Source organism: Alternaria burnsii (assembly GCF_013036055.1).
Source record: "Alternaria burnsii strain CBS107.38 chromosome Unknown 693, whole genome shotgun sequence".
Taxonomy (NCBI): Eukaryota; Fungi; Ascomycota; class Dothideomycetes; order Pleosporales; family Pleosporaceae; genus Alternaria; species Alternaria burnsii.
In genome coordinates, this window is record NW_024066117.1 from 603,968 (window position 1) to 626,776 (window position 22,809).

Genomic DNA, 22,809 nt, shown 5'->3' on the forward strand with positions numbered 1-22,809 from the left:
TCAATCAATATAACCACACCGCCATCCTCACCATCTTTATTGCCTTTCGTGTTTGATTTACCTATATCCAGCTGGATGTTATGACTTGAGAAGAGGTGACTGATTATATAACCCTCGCGTTGAGCTATGCAGGTACATGGTGCATCCCCTTAGCCTATGCGGTTCCTTGTGCCTATGATTGTTACCTTCCTAACGACCACAGATCGGACCCTGACGATCCACACGGCAGCTTATTATGGGATTCGCAGGCTTATGCTGCTTTCAAGTGCTTGCCCGTGCCGTTGCATGAACGCCAGACTCGATTACATGAGCGGAGCAAGTACAGCATGACGCGATTCCGGGTGATCAACGCCAGCGTGCGCAAGCATAGACAAACAGCATGGGAGATCCGCGACAGGTCGTGCAGTACATATCGGCTAATTCGACGTTTTGATCCTATAGTCAAACGTCACGGGAACTGGTGTGACTAAAACAGGGCATCGGAGCCGCTCCTGTAGCCTTTCATCGCGTGGTGTTCGTCAAGACCGTGTTGCCTATAGAACACGGCTGACCACGAAATAGTGCAGATTGACATATCGTTCATATTAATTGCGGCGCCTGCAGCGTATAGGCTCATGTGGTTAGACGCAACGCGTCGTCCTGAAAAGGATGTAAACAAATGGATCTTGTCGTTCCAATTGGATACAGCGCCAATGTGTTGAGGCGATTCCTTCGCAATGAAATTGCCCAAAGAGACCTGTGCCGTGATACCGAATGACTAAGTGGCAGGCTGACTGTGGATATGGTTCGTGTCGTGCTGATATCGGAGGCGAGTTGTTTGCTGGTGGGTCGCTTGCATCTAGGCTCTTAACGACTTTTGACGAACATGGAAGCTTCGGATCGACCAGATAGTGCACCGTAGGTACACGAACTCTTACGAGAGCGTGTTGAAAGTGGCTATGATGTCCGCAGAGTCAAGGTCCTTACCTTGCATCACGCTTATCGACATGTCCGCGGCTCGCAGAATCTGGGGAAGCGAGCAGCAGAGTGCACAATCTGATCTGATAAATACCCTGTTCTTACTGTTGAGATAGTAAGAGTAAGGGTACTGGAATAGGAAACAGACCGGAGTGCTCCACTCTATACCCACATGGCAGCTCCACCAGGGCATTCGATCAGGAAGCGCGTATTACGACGAAGTCTTGCTATGATCTCAATGCGCCCCTTTGTCTGCACCGCGCTTCTACACGTAACCAACCGCGCCTAATACCAACAGATTGAATATGCAGGAACCAAGACGTCCCTTATCCAAACCCCGGAACTGAACGTGTGCAAATCCGTAGATATGCCGAACCGAACAAGATCGTCCGGGTAAAAGACTTCAAGGTCCCTGGTCGTATGCAAATCAGCTACCAGGGCGTACACGCGGAGCGGGACGTTCGTTGTGGATTCTGTTTCAGGGCCAAGGCGTAGATAGTGTGTGGCTCGGGTAATAGACAGGTCGTTTGGATTTAGCCGGACCGCTGAACGTGCCTGAAGCGATGCCGGCTGCGCTCGTACATGGAACTTTTGTTTTATGTGTCTCATGCCCATCGGTAAGCGGGAATGTGCACATGCACATGTAAGCGATTTCGGACAGAGATCGAGACGGATTGAGGGTAGAAGAGCGATGATCATTCTGAAAGGGATGATGCAACCAGCCTAAATGTCGTTCGGGATGTGGTTGCCATTTGCGGTGGAAGGATCGTGAAGATTTGTGAAGCACTCATTCAGCCTATGCGAAGTGTCTTGACTTCGCCGACCAGATCCTTTCGATCGGCGGTTGATGCGTTCTCATGTGTTTCTTCAGCACAACTGGTGCTTTGATTTGCATTACATCTAATGCACTATCTTGGTCTTGGGAGACCATAGCGAACGCACTCTTCCCAACAACTTCCATTACTCCTTTGCGATGGCTGTGCAGTAAGCTTCCAGAGAACAATCGCTTATACAATCCTGGCTAAGCATCGAGTCCGTGTATTTGCAATGAGATGAAACAGTTGGTTGCCTTGACGGTCTGGTGGGAATGTAATTGATGCCAGAAAAACTGTCGACGAGGCGCTTGCTGAGTTTGCACATAATTTCACAACATTACCCTCCTGTAGCCATGCTGCTGACCAATGTTTGTGCCGAATATCTGCTTGAGTATTGCGCTACAGCATGAGCTTGATGTTGTGCTCTTCTAACATTTTCGAAAATAGCTTATAGCTCCAGCTTCGCCTGCAACCATTGCTTTACACGCTCTGCTCTTGTTCTTCTTGCTATCCTTTTCCCAGGGAAGAAATGGGTGGTGTCGTACTGTAGCTGTTGTATAGACACCAACTCCTAGTTGTCGATCCGGTCCCAACTAAACTTCAACGAGCGACTTCTCAATTACGAAAACGAGACAACTGAAATCACGACAGACGATGTGGTGACATGTCAATTGTAGATGGAATGTATCGTACGTGTTGTTCGAGGATGGAGGTGTCACCCAGTTGCATGGTCCATCTGGGCAATCTTATCTCCGATCTCGCATACGTCATCAGTGGCCAACACTTTGACAGAGCAGCATCTTTCTTTGCTACGCCACAATTACCCCGTTGATTTCACATACTACTTTATAGATCTGGGAAGCTCATAACAGATTTCTGGCTACTCGTCGCAGTCCTTCCCAACCCTCGGCAACTCTCATTCGTGTTTGTAGAGAATTGTAACACAAGTCGCGAATCATGGTCTTCCGGATGGCCCGCTTAACACCCCGGCCTGCCCGACTCACACCACGACGTCTTTTGTTCATCGCATCGGCAGGTGTGCTCTTTGGCGTCCTATTCTTTAGCTTAGCCCCAATCACCTCGCCACTTCCGACTTACACAGGACCGCATGAGGTTGGCATACTGGATGTTGAGACCGAGGTCCAAAAGAAAACCATCCACGATGCCGTACTGAAAGCAACTGGGGAAAAGGCTTTCGAACTCGATACACTGGCTATCACTTTGTACTACCCTTCTTCTTTGCCTTTGGCGTCGCCTAGTCAGCGACCATGGGCACGACCATGGCTGCCCCAACCAGTCTCGCTCATTGGCGAGGGATATGCTCGACTTGCTGGCGTGTCGAAACTGTCTTCGGTTTTCACATTTGCCCTCTGGCTCCTTGGCTCAAGCACCGTCATCCCGGGTGTCGTTGACGCGCCCATACTTTCCAGCGCTGAACAGATATTAGGGGAAGATGGTAGTAGCACAGGCGGCTTTGGAAAGCTTATGGAGGCAGCAGAGCAGGAACATCAAGAGCTGAAAAGAGGCAACGATCTCGGAGGGCTGCCTTGTATGGTTTTCACGCACGGAATGGCAGGAATGAGCCAGAGCTATGCTCACTACCTTGGGAGCATTGCAAGTCACGGCTATGTCGTCGCTGCTATCGAACATCGTGACGGAAGCGGACCCGGTACTATTATTCATCGTCCTGATGGGTCGGAACGAAAAGTCTGGCACATGAAGCTCAAAGACTTAGCAGCTGACCCGCCAATGACCGACCTAGACCTTAAGGCCGCACAACTCAACTTCCGTGAAGCTGAGATCAGCGAAACAATCAAGCTCTTCGCGCAACTCAATGCAGGTGACGCACCGATTATGAACCTCAAGCCTGGCTCACCGCGCAATGCCTTACCTGGTTTCAAGAACCGTCTCAATCTGTCTGCAGTCACAGTCGGAGGCCACTCATATGGCGCGACAGGCGTGATGCAAGCGCTCAAATCTGCTGGCTCAAAGGAAATGCCCATTAACGGCGGTGTTGCATTAGATCCTGGAAAGGGATCAGGACCACTCAACAAAGATATAGACGTACCAATACTTGTAATGCAGAGTGGAGAGTGGACAGAGAAACAAACAGGTTTCTATGGACAGGGATGGCATTTTAATGTCGTCAAGGAGATCATCGAGAATGTAAAAGAGGGATGGTTTATGACCTTGATGGGCACCGCTCATCCGTCTTGTACTGATGCGCCTCTCATCGTTCCCTGGATCATGAAGTTGGTCACTGGTACAACGCTGAACAGCAAGGATGCGCTTCATGAGTACATCGACACATCGGTTGCCTTCCTGGAGTACCTGCGAACAGGCGAGAAGAAGGGCGTTATAGAGAGTGGTGTCACGAACGACGAAGGGCCTTTCCATCGCGTAACACCACGCAAAACGGTCAAGGGCCCGCATGGCGCTGACTGGGAAGTTCACGTTGTGCCTAACGCGGAGTAGACTGTATTCAATTTCAATACCAAATTATGAGAGCATTTAAACATTGGACGGCCATCGATGTGTACACGATTCATCACTAAGCTAGATTTGAGTGAACTCTATGCCACAATATCCATACTAGTAAACATCAGCTGCATGAGCATCACTGGACCCTTCCTGTACGATGAAGCTCGCACTCCGGAGCTGTAACCCGACGGACGTAAAGTATCTGGAGACAGGAAACAATAAGAATCGAGACACTTGATACGTAAAGGAAAGGAGCCGATATAAAGCTGAGTGGTGTGTTGCTATTCGTCTCATAGTTGCATTAATTCTACCTCCACGTAGTTAGCGAGAAGCCCTTACTGCCACTCCCTCTAGACCTAGGCTGCTGTTTTTTCTCTTTCCTTGGTTTCTCCAGCCTCTTACAACTCACATCCGCCTTTACCATCATGAAACTCTGATCAAAGACATGTCCATTAGCATTACCACATCGTTCGAGTGCAGGCGCAAGTGCCAATTCTACTCTTCTGCCCTTTGCGCTGCCACTGCCACCGTATCCTCCACTGCTGTTTCCGTCATCATCTTCATACACGTCTTCCATTTCGCTGTCATAGAATCCATAGCCCCAGTATTGGTCCTTCTTACCACCAGTAAATGTAACGAATCGATAGTCGGCGAGCTGGCGCTTCATCTTCAAGTCCAACGCAACAGACGCCGAGATGATTGTTCCCAGCTGTTCCTTTCCTTTGCGCAAGGAATGTGTAGACCAGGGCCGTAGTTTGCGCCGCATGCGACTGCAGAAGCGAGATATTCGTTTTAGGACGGGCGCAGCATCGAAGGTGGGACGCCATTTCCCGTCTACTTGAGGGACTAGGAGGTTTACAGTCATGGCGCGCCATTGGTGGTACTCTTCGGCTTCAGCCTCATTTTTTACAGCTAGGTGTTGTTAGCATTGCATTTACAACCCGATCGAAGCACACATGGGGTTGTACCTTTGCGCAGTGTGTCGTTGATCTCACGTAGCTTCCTGTCCCCCAGCTTTCCTGCCCAGACATATCCGCTTCCCTTCTGCCAGTTGTTGAAGATCTTCTGTTGCAGCTTCATCCATACATAGGCCTGTATGAGAAGCGGTCGCTCTTCTGGATCCTTTAGATACATGTGATAGTTGTCTGTGAGGTTCCCAAACAGCTCCTTTGCTCTGTGCAGATATGGCCGCTTGCTCGAAGCCTTGACAGACCCACCAAAGTACTCTTCGCTCCATATGCGGATCTCGTATCGCAGCGCGTGCAGCTCTTCCACCAGAGTGTTTTCCTCCGACTTGTACAGGACAGTACGTTTGGCGGGTAAGCCATGCGAACCCATGCTCCTTCTTTGTAGCTCTTTTCTCAGCGCATCTCGCTCTTTGGTGACTGAATAGTATCGCTGTATGAGGTCATCTTGACTGTTGCCCCTCGACGCGTCCGGTCGCGAGGGACTTTTGGGCGGTACGAGGGGGCTGATAGTCGCGCTTAGTCGGTGCGGACGAGGTGAGGCTGCAGACCCGTCCGACGATGTATCTTCGGCCGACGTTGCGGTGACTTTCTCGAACTTGAGGGGTGGTATGTAGGGCGCCTTCCGTCTATGCCTGGGAATCAGGACCTCCTCGTCGGACCATTCGTCGCCAACTTCGGGAAATGGGTAGCCTTGTTGCTCCATGACAGGCGATTCAACCGTCGACGCAGATTGGGGCTCCTGGATGACTTCGGCGGAGGGGCAGGTGAGCTTGAGCGACTTGAGAGTAGAGTCGCGGACATCTATGGGTGCGACCTGGTCAGCGCACTATATTCCAATAGCCCCAATGCCCTCACGCACCAGGAGATAGAGTCGCCATCTCAACAAAGAGCGAGCATGTTGCTCTTGTGGTATGCGCTCAATGTTGATCCTGCCAGTGATGATCCTGCCAGCGGTGAAGCCTCTTGGTAGTCTATGCTGCTATCCGTTCCCGCACTCTCATCTCAGATCAGCTTCGGACAAAGCTGCAGCGGGGCCGACGATGTCTATGGCCTGGGGAGAAATGACTGGAGGCTCTCGACGACTTTGTGGGCAGGCCCTCACCAAGGACGGCAGCATGGCGCAAGCAAGCTTTTGCTGCTATCTAGGCCCAGCCTCGCCGCGAAACGAAGCCCTGGCGGTTCAGCATGCACCACTCAGAGCGAGCAGGCGACGGAACGAGCTGCAATCACACCAGTGACGTGTGACCAAGTGCATTGCAGGCGGCGATGGGTCCACGATTGGGTGGAAAAGAGGGAGGCTTTCGGCAGCTTCGCTTATCTAGCGTGCACCTGTCACCTGAAAGCGACAACGCGACGGCACGACCTCGGGCTCCACTTAAACCACGTTTCTGCCACTGACTTGCCCGTGTTTGCGAACTCAATTCTGCTGACTGGCATGGTACCTGATCGATACACGCAATTTCCGATTCCAAAAGCATATCGTGCAAAGGCCACCTAGGCACTCTGCCATTGCCAGCAAGCCTCATCCCGGAGTACACAATACTCCCGGCCTCCGCAATTCTTCTCCCCCACTGTGCATCTCGTATACACCAATCATTGTCGCATACCTTCCCCAGCCCCCTCACCACCCCCCTCACCACCCCCCGTCTCCATCCAAGTCACGTTTACAATGCTTAGTGGAGTTGTTTACATTAGTACACACACCGACAACATGCATCCAGATTCGGGCTGCTTACCTATGAGCAGACGACAACTGCAAGACACCGTCACCATTCCCTCTGGCTGCTATCGAGCTGCCTACAGCTCCGTCCACAAACGCGCTGATCACGAGGAGGCCTACGAGAAGAAGCATGGACCAGAAAAGCTTCCTCTGCAAGCCTCCATATATCGCGACTGATGTTTGGCGACTATGGAATCCTCTATGACCATGCCTTAGTGCTCAAAGTCGCTGCACTGATCTCAATCTCAATCTCTACACAAGAGCCTCCTTCTCGAAGGGTTAGATCGCTGTCTAGCACCTTTGAGCAATGCCACAAAATGTTAACTTCGATTCGATTCGCAAGAGGCCCTGCCGCAGTACAACAAAAGAAAACGCTTGGCTTAGATCCGATGTCGTGTAACAAAAAGGTAGAGAACGTTGCTTAATGCGACGCGTGGAGGACATAAACCCATCGCAGTCATTCTCATCCGCGGGCAAAAGGTGTCAGCACAGGTGTTTTTTTTTTCCGGCTTGGGAAGTGTTCCAGCAAAAACGGAGGCTGGAAAGGATCATATCGTGAGCATGCGGCTGACGCTGACTATAAGCAGTACCTGGGGTCGTGTTGCGAAGGCATGTATAACATGAGACCATCTCCTTCCTCGTTATGAACAGTGAAACCAAAGCTCGAATCTTCCATCGAATGTGAGTATGGATAGAAGGCTCTGGAGGACTCTCTTTCGTAGACGCGGCTCGATGTGCAAATCCCCAAAATCCTCTCTCGTATTGTCTGTAAACAGCTGGGCTTCTTTCTTTGCATTCTCGAGAGATTTCCCGCTCTTACAACTCTATACCGTTCAGGCTGCGCGCTCGTCTAGATGCTCCAACATAACGAACAGTCGAAATGACTTGAGGACTTCAGTAAGAATGATCGATCATGGCAACGACACAGAAAGGAAGACTGCAGAGAAACGATCTGCTGTTACGCCGGATCATGTTGAGAAAAGCCTTTGTTGAAACAAATGAAACACCTGCGAGATACCTCGGAGATTCCTATCAAACCCCTTAACTGATAGCGATTTATTACCGCACCCGCTGGTATATGACGCACGCTTACTAACTTTACCTAAGCTGTAGTGTGAGATCTGTACACTGTCCAACAAAAATAAGACTATACTTTGACATGTGATACCATGACGACACAGGGCTCGTAAGCAAAGCCTAAAGACACTGGATGATGTTCGACATATGAGGCTCTCGTATGTACCGAGGTGTCTGGTGTCAAAGTTTCGGCGGATCGTTCTCGGAGCAAGGCTGATCGTCACTAAGGCCGAAACGGGTAACGGCGGCCCGTTCAGCTAGTGGGGCGAGAATCGCAACGAACTTCAGGGTGTGACGGAACCATTTCTTTCCCGGCGACCGATCCACACTGTTGAAAACTTCAAGTCTCATATGCAGACTGTCACAACCCTTACCCGAGCATGGTGGAAACGAAGACCAGCACATCGTCTAATTCGCCAGGCTCAACAAGCAAACCCAGTGGAGGGCGGCACCGCGTCATTTCGTCATGCTTGACGTGTCGACGCAGGAAGGTCAAGTGTGATCATGTTCATCCAGTCTGTGGTTCCTGTACGCGAGGAAGCCATGTGTGTACCTGGACAGATCAGATAGCGGCTTCCACCGCCACTGGAAGGATTTCGAAACCTACAGCCACGAACAACAATGGAAAGATCGGAAAAGGCAGTGACGTGCAAGCTCGCTTAGACAGACTGGAGTATCTTTTAGAGAAAGCCGTTGCAGGACAGGGGGCAAAGCCCACGGGATCCGTACGATCCAGTGTTGATTTCGATAGGAAAGAGGCGGAAGCACTAACCCCATCATCGAATAGCCAAACTTCACATGGAGGAGGAATAGCTTCCGATGGCGGAGATGGAACACTGTTGTTGAATGATGGACAGTCTCAATTTGTTTCGTCTTTGCATTTCGCATTGCTCGCTGATGAGGTGAGTGTCGCTTCCCAAAGCCTCGTTTCTTTCGCAGATGGCGCCACAGAGCTGGTACATACAGAACCATTGGGTTTTAAATTCTCAAACCTGGAATATCGCTGATGGGATATTAGATACAAGACATCAAGGCTTTGCTTGGCGACAAAACCGATGAAGAGAGAAAGGAAGTACCACAGAGCAGTCTGGTTGATCTGCTCTCCCTGGGTCGTGCAGGAGCAGGATCAGATCTGGAAAACCTATTGCCCAGCACCCAAGAGCATCGTGATACGCTCCTCGACGTCTATTTCGCAAACGTAGACCCGATGGTTAGGATCACACATAGACCAACAGTGCTCCGCAAGTTTTCCACCTACAACAACGAAGCACATCCTCTCGCATATGCCATCTACTTCTCTGCTATCAACTCGCTACCCCCAAAGGTAGTACACAACAAGTTTGGCGAGACTAAGGAATCGCTTCTCGATCGATTTCAGCTGGGTGTTGAAATCTCGCTGGCCCGGGAAAACTATCTCACGACATCAAGTCTGGAGATTTTCCAGGGTTTCGTACTATGGTTAACTTGTATCACCAGGGAAGAGGACATGGGTAAGCGCAACCATTTCTCTGTGATGTAATAACGCTTACACGTACAGTAGGCAAAGCGTGGGTTTTGATAGGTATTGCATTTCGCATCGCTCTGAACCAGGGTCTGCACCGAGATCCGTCTTTGTTCCCAACCGGTTCTATGGACGCCTTAACTATCGAATTACGTCGTCGTATGTGGCATCAGCTAGGCCACTTGGAGTTCCGGGCCGCAGAATGCAAGGGACAGGAACCGAGCATCACCGAAGACTTCTACACTACGCTATTGCCACGTAATATCGATGATGAAGACCTGGTAGATGGCGCAAGCCCTGGTCCGGCCCCATATAACGAACAAAAGTTCACATCCATGTCGTTTCAACTAGTCAGATTCAACGGCATGCGAGCCCTACGACGCATAATCCAGAGTACTTACCGCCTCGAAAGACGAATGCTCGACTCTGGGCTCCATGGAACATCCCGTCCTGACCCTGCACAAGAGCTTAGAGATCTCTACGAACAGATCAAGGTCATGCTTGACGAAGTTCATGAAGAGAACCAACGAAAATTCCTGCAATATCTAACCCCGGAGGTACCAATGGAGAGGCTGACATTGGGACTGGCTTCGCTTTTGGAGTGGCGCGCTTACCTACTGTTCTGGCTTAGAATGCCGCGTGCTTATCGTGATGTAGTCTTCTCGGATGAGATTCGCCGGTCGTACGTACCTCTACAGCACAATATCCTACTTCGCAGAACAAGAACAACTGACCATGATAGGATCTTCGAGAAATCAGTCAACTGTGTAGAGACACTAAATGGAGCAGCCGCGGATGTTGACGCCGCTCGCTTTCAATGGCACATTGGTCAGTAATACCAACACTCCTAGACACAAGAGCTAATCCTTGAAGGTGGGATTGCTTCCTTCCAGGCTATCATGCACATCCTATCGGAACTTCGCAACCCTCTCTTCGACGCACCGGACCGGCAACGCGCGCTTAGAGCTCTACAGATGTCTCGAATACTTCGAGAAAACAACAGTGCCAAAGCATGGCAAGCTGTGAAGAATATGATCGACAAGGCTGTATCCGAACATAATCTCTCCCCAAGGAGCACGTCGCAGCCTACGGGCCACTACATCAATCCACCAATGGTGCCATCCATATCCGTGCCGATGAACAATGCATCGAGCAGTAACACGAGCGTATATCCGGCAATGCAAGCTATTCCAAGCTACGCCTTCCAAAACTCGTCTGCGACCTTTGACCGGCAGCCTATCTCAGGACGTTCTCAACCTCAAGCAATGGCGACTGAGCCAGACTTACTGCAATCAATGCAGTCCATCCAGGATCGTGCACCATGCTGGGATGATATAAACCTTAGCAACATTAATAACATCGTAGGCGATGTACAAGCTAACACAGATGTAATCCCCGACTTCGACTTTGTAAGTGAAGCGATACTTTGGGATCTTTGAGTGTATCTGGCTAACTAGGCAGGGGTTCTGGGGCGACCCTTTCAACTACGAGAACGAGCCTGCTGCAATGCCGTTACAAGACGGCTACTTTCCTCAGTGGCTTGGATGATTCGCAGTGCAGAAGCGGATCAAGCAATACTCACCGTATTCTGAACCACCCCCAAACATCGAGACACGTTGAACGATACATACGCTACGCAAAGAGCTGAGAAATCAGTATAGCAGTCCTCTCACTTCGTACAAGGTGGCACTCGACCCCGCAACAAGAGACGAGAGCCATATCTACCGTTTCCAACCCATGGCCGACGGAAACGTCGGCGATAAGTTCCTGGTCGACAACGCTGTTGCTATCGTTTTCTGTTCTCGATACTAGCTGCATGGGAACTTGAAGCGCTTTTTTTTCCACCATTCTTCTTGGGGCAGTACTATGTTTAATATGGCGTTTCTTGGAGACCTACACAGCATGGGGATCGGTGTGATCAGCGGCGTACTGGTTGGCGTGGAACTCATGGCTGATCGTGAATTTGGAGTTTATAGACTGTACATAGAGGATAACTGTTTTTCTGGATGAAAGAGCTGTAGGGCTGGGCCCTAGGAGGTGAAATGGTTGTACACGATTTTGAGAAAGATAAAGCATCACAAGTCAAGAACAATAGCAGCATAAAACGTCTATGTTGTACAATTAGCAGGCGCATCAGTCGCTCAGTTACACCAACAAGTGCGGTAGACCAGGTATTCCCTATCAAGACGACAGCTCTCATGCAAAAATCCCTTGCATGAAACCGTTTAGAAGATACGAGAATCCGTCTACTCGTCCTTGACGCCACCGCGGCCAGCACGCTCAGCAGCCTCGATGCTCTTCTTGTCAGTCTTGATCTCGCCACCACCCATAGCACCCATCATACCGCCGGCCGCCTTCCATGGCCTAGCAAGGTCGCCAGTTGCGGGCTGACCAAAGAGGTGGACCTTGACGAGGTTGCCTTCGAAAGCGCCCTTGAGGGGGATGATGGACTGAATGAGGAGCGGGTTGGTGTATTTGAAGTAGAGGTGCATCACACCCATCATGCCGACACCCATCATTTGGGCCTTGAAGAGCTCGCGCAGCTTCTGGAGATCGTAGGCCTTGACTGTGGTAGCGACGAACTTTGGTTCCTCGCCGGAGCCCATCGGAGCAGGCTCGACGTATTTGACGACGGTCATATCTGCGCTGTATTAGCCGCTGCAACTGCCTGGGGAACCACTAGGCTTTATTTGACGCACCATTCTTCTTGTTGATCTGCGCCTGGACGTAGAGGTAGATACTCGCGATGATCAGGTTGGAGACAATGTAGAGCGCGCGCACGCCATTGAGGACATTCTCGTTGTCGAACGGTATCTTTTTCGAAATTTGCATAAACCCTAGGATAATAACCAGGTTGGAACTGCAATGGAATTAGCCAACTGTCTTCGCTAACTCGGGGGTACGTTCGGCGTACATTTGCGGGCTGATCGCCATTGTGACGTTTGAAGCGGATGGTTCGAGGGGAGGACTAAGATTCGCTTTCGCGATCGTCTAACAACAGGCTGGGGATAGAGATGTGGTTGCGCAAAACGTGGGTGAGAGGGTAAGGGAACAAGCGGACGACTTTTGTGGTGGGCGAGGGTCGTCATTAGCGCGCCGACCCAAGAGGCCAGGTTGTTCCAAGGTTGCCCGCCGCTGGCTAGCCTTAACAGGCATTCACTCTTCTAGTCTTGTCTAATACCTTCTCTGAACACATGGTAGCAGGCGCCACAGAAGGACTCCAACGCGTATCACAAATTATCGAACGTACAGACGTCTCGAGCCGAAGCCTTCACTCATTCTTTCCGGCCGTCTCGATTCAGGGTATCTCATCTATAGTACTCCAATATGCATATGCCCTGTCGCAGATCCGACATGGAGCGATAATCTTATGTTCCAAGAACGCCACGCTAATGATGCAAAAAACTCCTCCGCCGATTTCGCAGACACCTTGTAGTAGAATAGTGTCGAGGCGATATGCAATGCAAGCAAGTAAACAACAAAACTGGGGACAGGCCTTCCCCCGTATACACAAGTCCTGACTCCCTCACATCACCAGGCATTCGCGATCTGGTCTATCCTTGTGCTTGCCTTTCTCTAGGAAAGCCCCGGGATCTCTACTCTTACTTCTTCGTCTGTCTTTCTTTTCCTTCTTGCTCTTGCTGCGTCCAAGGCCGGATTCTTTCTTGTCTTTGGTCGGAGAATTGTCTTGCTGATCATTCTCTTCGCTCTTCACTCTGTCAATCACAATGGTAGGCTCGTCGTTGGTAGTAGCCTCAGTCGTAACCAGCTTGTCCTTGCTACCGCGTCCCGTTAGCCTCGACAAAGTAAGAGACAAACGGGTCTCGCCGCTTGGACTACCTGGCCGACTTCTGTTGTTCCCAGACAACCATATCCGAGAGCCGCGTCGAGACACGGACAAAAAGCTGCCCTTCTGGTCTTCTGGCGTTGGCGGTTCCGTTCGGCCACGTAAGCTGCCTTCGCCATCCTCTATCGCGGTGCTACTACGCCGATTGCTGGACATGCTGGTTCGACTAGCCGGCTCGTCTGTCGAGTTGGATTCGGTATGTACATTTGCCATGTTGACCTTTTCGTTGTTTGCACCAGTCTCAGCATCCGTTACCGCTGTAGAATTCAGGGAAGATAACGTTTCCCGTGAAGGATCTACCGACGGTACACCAGACTGCGCCTCTGCATAGGTCGGAGGATCTCCCCGAGAAGCGAGTTCTTCGTCAATGGGCTGTACCTGATAGAAGAGCAGATACGGTGATTCTTCTCGCAAGGCTTTTTTGATATCGACTTCAGTCACTCGTTGAGGTGAAAGATCATCAAAGCGTATCCACTTCTCCTGTTCTTGCTCAGAATCTGATTGTGCGGTGCCTGGGCGTTCGCGAGCGTTGGCGCGGACAAGCGCAATGTAATGCCCAGAATCGACTGACACACCTCGATGGCATACGACAGACTGGAGAACTAGCTTGAAATTGCCGAATAATGGTCCCTCTTCTTTCATCCTGTCATCAGAGATGAAGTGAGGCAAGCCAATGTCAAGCGGAATATCAATATAAGTATCAAGGCGTTTCGGAGTGCCATTTGGGGTCATCGTGTATCTCTTCAGGCATATACCGAGCACCGGACGCTTTACTGAGAAATGTGCAGCAACTTGAGCATCTGTCTTCGGGACATTGTCGGTATACCAGGGTATAAGACTGAAGAACTGCCAAGCTGGCATTAGAATCTCCTTCTTAAGCAGAGAAGCTGATCGCGGTCGGCCGCCAGAGCTGTTGTCTAGCATGTCTTGCACGTGCTTCTTTTCGTCAAACTTGCTTGTGTCCTGGGACTGGCGTGTGTATCGCTGGCTGAAGATACTATCAGCACGGCGGCGACCCTCCAGATTGGGCCGTGTTGGAGTCACTGGGGTTGTGGGCTCAAAAGTCATCGGCGTCGAGACGATGGGAGTCATTGAGCCTTCCATCTCCATGGTCTCGATATGGATGGTCTCATTCTTCTCAGGATCCTTGTCTACAAATTCGTCGTCTTTGGATTTGACAGAAGCTATCGTATTTTGCCGTTGCAGGTAGCGCTTGACCTCGATTCTGTTATTGAAGTAGGTTTCCAGGCAGTCTTCCAATGTGACAACATCGTCGCCTTCTTGTTCTGGAATGGCGACTTCGAGCAGGCGCTCGTTGACGAACTTGTGGTCATCTTCCTTGTCTTCACGTCCAGTATGGTAAATGTCCATCTTGAGTGTGAGCAGAGGCAGTTCAAGCGCACCGGTGATGAAAGTAAAGGCTTCTGAAGCGTCTTGTTGGCGGACCTGTCCGGCATCTTCCCACCCGCACTTGGCAAGGGAATCTTGGAGGTGCTTTGTCTACGATGCGCATTAGTCATGCACATGCTGGATTACAAGGTATATTGTACCAGATCGACCTTGATGAGCTGTCCACTCCTCAAGAGGTTGACCCATAGGCGCAAGACAGCCGCCAGCTTCTTTCTTGGCTCATCTTCGAAGTTGTCGTACAACATGGCCTCAAAGCTGTCGAGACGGGCGAACATGGCAAACAATAATGCGTCGAGGTAACATGTCACCATGTTTCGATTTATGGCGCCCAACATGGTTACGTCTGGGTTGTAGTCCTTTAGTTCACCTTCGAGTGACTCGTTGGCAAGCACTAGGAGGTCGTATGCTTTGTCAATGTCGTTGGGATGCCAGGCAAGAGCATGTTCCGCCTGCTCCTCGCCCATGCTCGTTATGCCGACGCCTTGTAGGCGTGAAAGGAGCATCTTGACCTACACCAGTCAATATGATCCCGCTAAGCCTTGTTTCCTTGCATACCTTCTTCTCGGCTTCAACATTGGCTGGCGGCCTCGGGCCTTCGTTTGTGAATATTTTGTATAGATCGGGCGAGGGGTTGTTGGATTTAGACTGCACAAGTACATAGTCAGAAGAATGCGATGTTGAGGTTTGATCGACGCTGGGAGTAAGAGAAGAAACGCGACATGATAGCTTTTGGTGTAGAAATAGAAGACTATCCTCTACCGACGTTCGAGATACAAATGGGAGCTTATGATACAGCGTCTCGATGCCTGCAGACAGCCGCCGTGGACAGCTAGGAGAGTCTTGCGGCACTGTAGCAACGGCGGGACATAGTAGAGGACTGAGGGAGTTGACGGAAGCGAAAGAGCTTAGGCGTACTTTGGTATTGGCGTGCTTGGACGCGCGCTTTTCATGGTGTTTGTCGCGCCGGCTGAGGAATCGCGACATGCCGTTCATAGTGGTTGTGGTGGTGAGTGGAGGTGAAACCCATTCAGTGGAGGTGCGCGGCCGCTGGCAGAATGAGGGCAGCCAGGTGGGTAGCGGGGTAGGCAGCGAGCTCGGGGTGTGGTGGTCGAGGAAGGTGCAGACGAGCCCTGAGCTCGGTGGTCGGTGGGGAAGCGAGAGGGTGGTTGTGTGTTTGGTTGGTGGGAGACGGGGTTTGTCGGTGAAGGGTAGCTATGACGCACAGCTAAAGGAGGCAGACGTGAACAATGACCTCAACCCAAGACCGCAAAAGAAACATACAGGTCCCAGATCCCGATCAGCCGCATGTCGCAAGCTGACCTGGAGAAGAGGCAGGTGCGGACGAGTGGGGTAGCCCTATTGGCTAGTCGCGGCCCTTAGACGCCGCCCATCCCTGCAGCCCTCGCGTCTCGCGTATAGCGTATTCCGAGGAAAAGTCCGTTCGAGACTGTGTAGCATGCTGCTGAGGGCCATACCCACCACGACGTCGCATCACACAGCCATGGCACTGCGCGAACTGCCATTCCGGACCGCCGCGGTCATTCGGAACAGCACCAGACCCGCCATCCGCGCAGCCGCTCCCCTGTGCCACCGCAATGCCTCAACCGAAGCAGTCCGCGAAATTGAGGATGCATCATCACTCGAGATCCCGGCGCCATCGCAGGAACTCGCAAAGAACTACGACCCCGTAGCAAGGAGTAGACTGCGGAGACGAGGAAACAAGCAGCTGCCACCAAGCAGGTATGGCGTTCAGATAGGACACCACTCAAGCATGGGCTCATAGATATCAGATACCAATACCGTTCGCCCAAATACTACCGGGGGCCTCTTCACCCTCATCAACCGCCTCCAGAGTCTGACCCCTCTTCGCGACTCTTCCAACCCGGACCCTTTAGTCTCTCCCGCCTCGAGCAAACATATCAGAGCAAGATCGCATCCGACCTGCTCACCCTCACATACCAGCACTATCCCCCAGGATACCGGGCTCCCAAAACAGATCAAAGACTGCGAGAATGGACTGGTGACTCTCCATACTTCAAAAACCGTCCCCTAAGGCCCCCACGAGGTAAGGGTGAGGTACTTCGGCTGCTCCAAGAGCCCCGCACTTTCCGTAATGTTCCCAAGATCACAGGCGTCACAGTTCATTCCATGGTACCAGAAGCCCAAGAGAACAGTGGAAATCTGCACGTTGCGGGTATGATTCTACAAGCCATTAGTAATGTACGAGCTACATCCCACAAGGCAAAGCACAATGTCGTTGGGTGGGGGTTGCGTGCGGGCAGATATGTCTCCGTGACAGCCAAAATGGAGCGGGAAGATGCCGAGCACTTTTTGGCAAAGCTCATCGATGTGGTCCTGCCGAGAATCAAGGAGTGGAAGGGTGTTCCAGGTTCGTCTGGAGACGGACACGGTAACATGAGCTTTGGTCTTACCCCAGACCAGCTCGCTCTCTTCCCGGAAATTGAGGTCAACTATGATGCGTGAGTTCGCTTTTCTTTCATGGTCCGTTTCCTGACTAACAGATCTCAGGTACCCGCCTAAGATGATTCCTGGCTGCCACATCACCATCCAAACAGATGCCACCAACAACAAGGACGCACGTTTACTTCTCCAGGCCATCGGAATCCCATTCTACGGCAAGCTCAATGACTAAATGCGCAGATGTCCATCTGTGGTGTATAAAACGTGTAGAACATTTCAGAGTTGACTACGCCTTGCGCTAGATTGCCCGTACTGCATCACTGGTCTCACATCTTGACTCTGTGGAGTTGACAACTGAGAGACATATCCCTCCATCGTCGGTCAGAGACCTAGCTCAGTGTGTCGGGAACTGTACAGTAAGAGCAAATGGCGCAATCACAGACCTACAAGCCAAAGCAATGACTCGTCTTTGTCTGGCTATGCTATGTGATGATTGTAGATATCTTACTACTGCGAGACGTACTGTGTAACATGATTGAAATCGAAAGTTGAACACATGCACAGCTAGTAATACCACACTCAACAAACATTCAATAGTGATGACGTACAAATTACGCATGATGAACGAAGTGTCTTGAAGCGCATCCATTTGTCCCCTTATTATGTACAACCAGATTGCATCCCGTTTCTAAAGGGTGTCACATAAACGAGTTATTTTCGTGAAGTTGTCGGGCGCGGACGGACCCTGGCACGAGATTTTAGGCTGGCCAAGCTCCCCCGAAGAACTCCCGCTATGTCGCAGCTTCGCTCAAACCGCTAACCACCACTAAACCGACCCGCGATACCCTCCAAAAACCCCAGAGTTGCTTTCGTGACCACCATACCCGTCACGATGCAGGCAATCCGGCAACCGATGCGCTCCGCGCTCTCCAAGGCCGCTACCAGGCAGTATGCGACCGCTTCCTCGCAATATGCCGAGACGATTAAGAACCTTCGCATCAACGGCGACACCAAGGTCCTGTTCCAGGGCTTCACTGGAAAGCAGGGAACGTGAGTGGGAGTGGAAGATTCGACAAGGGAAGGAGATGCTAATGCAGGAACAGCTTCCACGCACAACAGGCGATTGAATACGGTATGCGCCCATCGAAACCGATGACATAAACCTGTGAGGGGGAGGACTGACGGGACGGCAGGCACAAAGGTTGTTGGAGGCACAAACCCCAAGAAGGCGGGCACTGAGCACCTTGGACTGCCCGTCTTCAAGAACGTAGCAGAGGCCATGAAGGAGACTCAAGCTTCCGCTACTGCTATCTTCGTTCCGTACGCTAAACACCTCTACGACTCTATACCGACCATGTGACCTGACACTACTGTAGCCCACCGGTCGCTGCCGCCAGTATCGAGGAGGCCATCAACGCAGAGGTTCCCCTGATTGTGACGTAGGTGCATATATCAAACTTGGGTATATGGAGGCTTACAACACACAGTATCACTGAGGGTATCCCACAGCACGGTATGAAACACACTAGCACACTGTGGTATACGGACTGACAGAAGTAGACATGGTTCGTATCACAGATATGCTCAAGACCCAGAGCAAGTCTCGCATGGTTGGCCCCAACTGCCCTGGTATCATCGCTCCCGTGCGTTCTCCACCGAACCTTGTTTGTTGGATCATGTTGTTGACTTGAACAGGGCCAATGCAAGATCGGTATCATGCCAGGCTTCATTCACAAGCGTGGCCGCGTCGGTATTGTCTCCCGTTCCGGAACTCTCACATACGAAGCCGTCAACCAGACTACCCAAGCAGGCCTTGGCCAGTCGCTGGTCGTCGGTATCGGTGGTGACCCCTTCTCTGGAACCAACTTCATCGACTGCCTGAACGTCTTCTTGAAGGACGAAGAGACTGATGGTATCATCATGATTGGTGAGATTGGCGGTACCGCTGAGGAGGATGCTGCAGACTTCTTGAAGGAGTACAACACTGCCAACAAGCCCGTTGTCAGTTTCATTGCTGGTATTTCCGCGCCCCCAGGCAGGAGGATGGGTCACGCCGGTGCTATTGTCAGCGGTGGAAAGGGCGATGCCAACTCCAAGATCACCGCGCTTGAGGCTGCTGGTGTCACCGTTGAGCGCTCCCCCGCCAAGCTTGGTTCATCTCTCTACGACCAGTTCGTCAAGCGCGACTTGATATAAGCGGTCGCAATAATGTTTCATTGAACTGTTTGAACGTGCCGGCTTGCAAATTGCGGTTGCTGCACCAGGTCCACTGTACATTCTAGTCATTAGAGCAAATCACCATGTCTGCATCTATCTGAATATTAGTTGAAGGGCTAACCGACTGCATTCTGTGCAGCCGACAATAGCCACGTTCTTCGGTCCCTCTTTTCACATGCAGATCCTGAGCCCTGCTTAACAGGGTGGTCCAAGCTCATGATTTTCGTCAAAGTTCCGTTCCCCGCAAACCTCCGAGGCGCATCCAATCGTCCAGCAATTGCAGGCACAGCAACATGTCCAAGACAAAGACTAAGCGCGCTCGCCGTGAGCTCAAACGTGAAGGAGACAAGAAGATCTTCGCGATCCACAAAAAGAACGCGAAAGCAGCCGCCGAAGCGAAACCTACTGCGAAAACACCTGCGAAGAAGAAACACGGGATGACGAGCGCACCAGTCGCAGCAGCAACTACATCTACGATCACATCTGCCCACGTACAGCCCTCGCAGAAGCGCAAAATGCCATTCGGCGAATACGACCACATCCTCCTTGTCGGTGAAGGCGACTTCAGTTTTACCCGCTCCTTAGCCATAGAACACGGCTGCGCAAATGTAACCGCAACAAGTTACGACGACGAAGAAGACCTCCACAGCAAATACCCTACCTTCAAAGAGATACAAGCCGAACTTTCGGCACTCTCACCGCCGGTACCTCTCCACCACGACATCGATGCAACCAAACTTTCAAGCTATAAACAGTTACGGTGTAAACGTGATGAGGATGACGACGACCAGGGCTGGGATATAATCACATTCATGTTTCCCCATACAGGCGGTCTTTCCACCGACGTGAACAGACAAGTCCGCGCGAACCAAGCTCTGCTAGTATCTTTCTTCAAGTCTTGTCTCGACACGTCGAACCAGAAACGGCGGTTACAAATCTTGCGAAACCAAGAAGCAGATAAGGAGAAACGTGCTACTCCGCAGCAGACAATAAGGCCCTTCCTACGCATGGGCGGAAAAATCATTGTCACGCTGTTCGAGGGCGAACCGTACACATTGTGGAACATCCGCGATCTGGCGAGACATGCTGGGTTGAGGGTGGTGGAGAGCTGGAAGTTTGATTGGGAGCAGTATCCCGGCTACCATCATGTCAGGACTTTGGGGGCCATGGAGACCGGATGGAAGGGCGAGGACAGAGCTGCACGCATGTTCATGTTTGAGAAAATTCCGCTTGTGGCTGATAGCGATGAAGAGAAGGAGATGGCGCGGCAGGCAAAGGTGGGCAGGGGTGGACGGTTACCGAGCCAGAAAGAAGCAATGAAGAGAGCAATGGAAGGAGAAGAGGAAGAGGAAGACGACGATGAGTAAGCCTGCAATCGCGGATACGAACACTGTCGGGCACCACTCTCAATGTTGGACGAGTACATGTTTGCAGGTTAAGCGGAAAGCGGTAATTGAACTTCACCAACCGCGAAAGCTTTGAGATCCTACTGTACCACATGATAGGACCAAAGACGCAGACCCATCCCGCGCTGGGTAGATGCACATACCAAAACGCCACGCTATACCCGATAATCATACAAATGCCGTTAAAAGAGACAGAGAGAAACCATCACATAACGTAAACCTTTCGGACCTCGCTCTCATGCCATCTCTCGCCGCTTAGTCCGCCAGCCGGATCTCTTACGAAGCCTTCTTCTGTTCCGACTTTTTCGTTGAAGACGCGCAGCCTCTCGGAGCCATATATGCGACCGTTTGGTAACACTACAGGTCCATCTTCGACAATCGATTTGGTGTGGAGGGCATAGGGAACGTTGCGCGCTAACTCGTTGAGCTCTGTGCTGCATATCGGACAGACGGTTGTAGTAGACGAAGCAGCATTCGTGGAAGAGGGTGTGTAGGCGGAATGGCAAGCGGGTGTCTTAAGAGCGGAGAGACCAGCGCTCAAGGCGACGTGAAGGAGCGGTCGTGGAGGTAGAGCGTAGAGGTTGTGATGTGTCTGGACAAAGACGTCGGCTAGATGTGACCATCGTGAAGTCGAGTAGAGAGACTAGAAGGTTATTAGATATGGAACGATATGCTGTTTTGGACAAACTTACAGCATAGGGTTCCACCTCATCCCAAGGCCTATACGCCAACATGCCCGCTGCCCTCCTCATCAGTTCGAAATCCCCACTCGTACTGAGATACTTCTTGGCATGAGCCCTTGCCTCAACCAACTTTGCTTCTCCGCCTCCACTCCCAATGCTAACGCCATTCATACCGTCGTCTTGCGTCTCTAATCCATCCATCCCGCTCAATCCAGCCTCGTGTCCCTGTCGGACTAGCTCGATATACTGCTGTAACCTGAGTTCAAACTCCAACATGCTACCCCCCTTCTTGAGTTCCTTGCCATGTTCCTTGCACCATTCAAGCGCCAACGACGTGCTCATGCCCTCTCTCAGACTCCTTTCAATCCGATGACACGCCACAAACGCATCTACATCCACAAGCTCTGTAATCCCTTTGCTCTTTGCCAAACACGACGCACTTTCCGCATAACCCTCTCTTAACAAGTAATCGACGAGCAAACGACTTAATCGCGTTCGAGACCACTCGTCGTACTTGACATCGACAAGGCTCTGGATTTCGTAGAGATCTTGCAGGTGTTGTAAGCGCGCCTTCGCAGAGCGGTGGATGCGCGTTTCTTCTTCGTGGAGGTTTTCTAGTTTGCGCTTTAGGCCCTGCATCTTGCTTATCATGGATTCGAGGGAATCGAGTGTGGCTTCCGGAGAGGCGTTCTTAGAGGCGGCTTTGGTGGCGGCGGTTAACGATGTGGTAAGGTTGCTGGAGGAATGCTCGATGACGCGCTGGGCGTTTTTGAAATTGCGCCGGGAGAGCTCGTACGGCATGCGAAGGAGAGGTTGATCCTACAATCGCGTTAGTATGGGGTGTGGGTACACTGGGGTATCTGAACAGGCATTACGAGGAGTAGATGCGACTCCGCATTGAGCTTCGTGCTTGTGAGTTCAGCCATGGCGGGCTGGAAGTGATCTCAATCAATCACACTCTGCTTACAACAGCTACTATGTCTTGGGGGTTATTGTGGGTTCTAGTGAATGTAGTGGGGGTAAAAGGCCTGGAGAGCGATAGTCTGGAAGTATGGCAACGAGAGGTTTGGGTGTAGATGCTCAAGCTCCACTACCGCGGAGCTTGCGGGGGTGTTCGTCACGCTCATAGCTCTCGCCAATCGGCACGTGCCGAACACTTTACGACCCGGAGGCTGCATACACGCACTCCCTACCTCAAAACGACTATGCAAGCGCTCCTTTGTCCGATTATGCGCATACATCAACGCGACGACCACAAACATGGCGTCTAGCTACGTTGCCAGCGTTCACAACAAGGGTAACAACA

General features: G+C 51.4%; 8 protein-coding genes across 8 annotated transcripts; 4 read left to right on the forward strand and 4 right to left on the reverse strand.

Annotated features, from left to right (window-relative positions):
• Positions 1-2,729: 2,729 nt before the first annotated feature.
• GT037_007844 (paf-acetylhydrolase family member) lies at positions 2,730-4,247 on the forward strand (the record flags this gene model as incomplete). Its single annotated transcript, XM_038932891.1, has 1 exon — positions 2,730-4,247. One exon carries the CDS (start codon positions 2,730-2,732, stop codon positions 4,245-4,247), a length of 1,518 nt encoding a protein of 505 aa, XP_038784392.1.
• Positions 4,248-4,560: 313 nt separating this feature from the next.
• On the reverse strand, positions 4,561-6,099 carry GT037_007845 (uncharacterized protein; the record flags this gene model as incomplete). The annotated part of the gene is made up of 3 exons (XM_038932892.1): positions 4,561-5,165; positions 5,222-6,022; positions 6,081-6,099. 3 exons carry the CDS (start codon positions 6,097-6,099, stop codon positions 4,561-4,563), a joined length of 1,425 nt encoding a protein of 474 aa, XP_038784393.1.
• Positions 6,100-8,484: 2,385 nt separating this feature from the next.
• On the forward strand, positions 8,485-11,067 carry GT037_007846 (uncharacterized protein; the record flags this gene model as incomplete). The annotated part of the gene is made up of 7 exons (XM_038932893.1): positions 8,485-8,509; positions 8,580-8,920; positions 9,037-9,508; positions 9,556-10,201; positions 10,262-10,347; positions 10,393-10,928; positions 10,981-11,067. 7 exons carry the CDS (start codon positions 8,485-8,487, stop codon positions 11,065-11,067), a joined length of 2,193 nt encoding a protein of 730 aa, XP_038784394.1.
• A 698-nt stretch (positions 11,068-11,765) lies between these two features.
• Positions 11,766-12,453, reverse strand: GT037_007847 (inorganic phosphate transporter pho88; the record flags this gene model as incomplete). The annotated part of the gene is made up of 3 exons (XM_038932894.1): positions 11,766-12,160; positions 12,219-12,379; positions 12,434-12,453. The coding sequence occupies 3 exons, from the start codon at positions 12,451-12,453 to the stop codon at positions 11,766-11,768; spliced, it is 576 nt and encodes a 191-aa protein (XP_038784395.1).
• A 592-nt stretch (positions 12,454-13,045) lies between these two features.
• GT037_007848 (ubiquitin c-terminal hydrolase family protein) lies at positions 13,046-15,769 on the reverse strand (the record flags this gene model as incomplete). Its single annotated transcript, XM_038932895.1, has 3 exons — positions 13,046-14,866; positions 14,917-15,285; positions 15,332-15,769. 3 exons carry the CDS (start codon positions 15,767-15,769, stop codon positions 13,046-13,048), a joined length of 2,628 nt encoding a protein of 875 aa, XP_038784396.1.
• A 508-nt stretch (positions 15,770-16,277) lies between these two features.
• On the forward strand, positions 16,278-17,429 carry GT037_007849 (50s ribosomal protein; the record flags this gene model as incomplete). Its single annotated transcript, XM_038932896.1, has 3 exons — positions 16,278-16,516; positions 16,567-17,256; positions 17,306-17,429. The coding sequence occupies 3 exons, from the start codon at positions 16,278-16,280 to the stop codon at positions 17,427-17,429; spliced, it is 1,053 nt and encodes a 350-aa protein (XP_038784397.1).
• A 660-nt stretch (positions 17,430-18,089) lies between these two features.
• Positions 18,090-20,781, forward strand: GT037_007850 (succinyl-ligase subunit alpha; the record flags this gene model as incomplete). The annotated part of the gene is made up of 8 exons (XM_038932897.1): positions 18,090-18,247; positions 18,301-18,329; positions 18,391-18,517; positions 18,574-18,636; positions 18,685-18,710; positions 18,758-18,840; positions 18,893-19,368; positions 19,698-20,781. The coding sequence occupies 8 exons, from the start codon at positions 18,090-18,092 to the stop codon at positions 20,779-20,781; spliced, it is 2,046 nt and encodes a 681-aa protein (XP_038784398.1).
• A 244-nt stretch (positions 20,782-21,025) lies between these two features.
• On the reverse strand, positions 21,026-22,429 carry GT037_007851 (uncharacterized protein; the record flags this gene model as incomplete). The annotated part of the gene is made up of 3 exons (XM_038932898.1): positions 21,026-21,463; positions 21,513-22,322; positions 22,379-22,429. 3 exons carry the CDS (start codon positions 22,427-22,429, stop codon positions 21,026-21,028), a joined length of 1,299 nt encoding a protein of 432 aa, XP_038784399.1.
• Between the last annotated feature and the right edge of the window lie 380 nt (positions 22,430-22,809).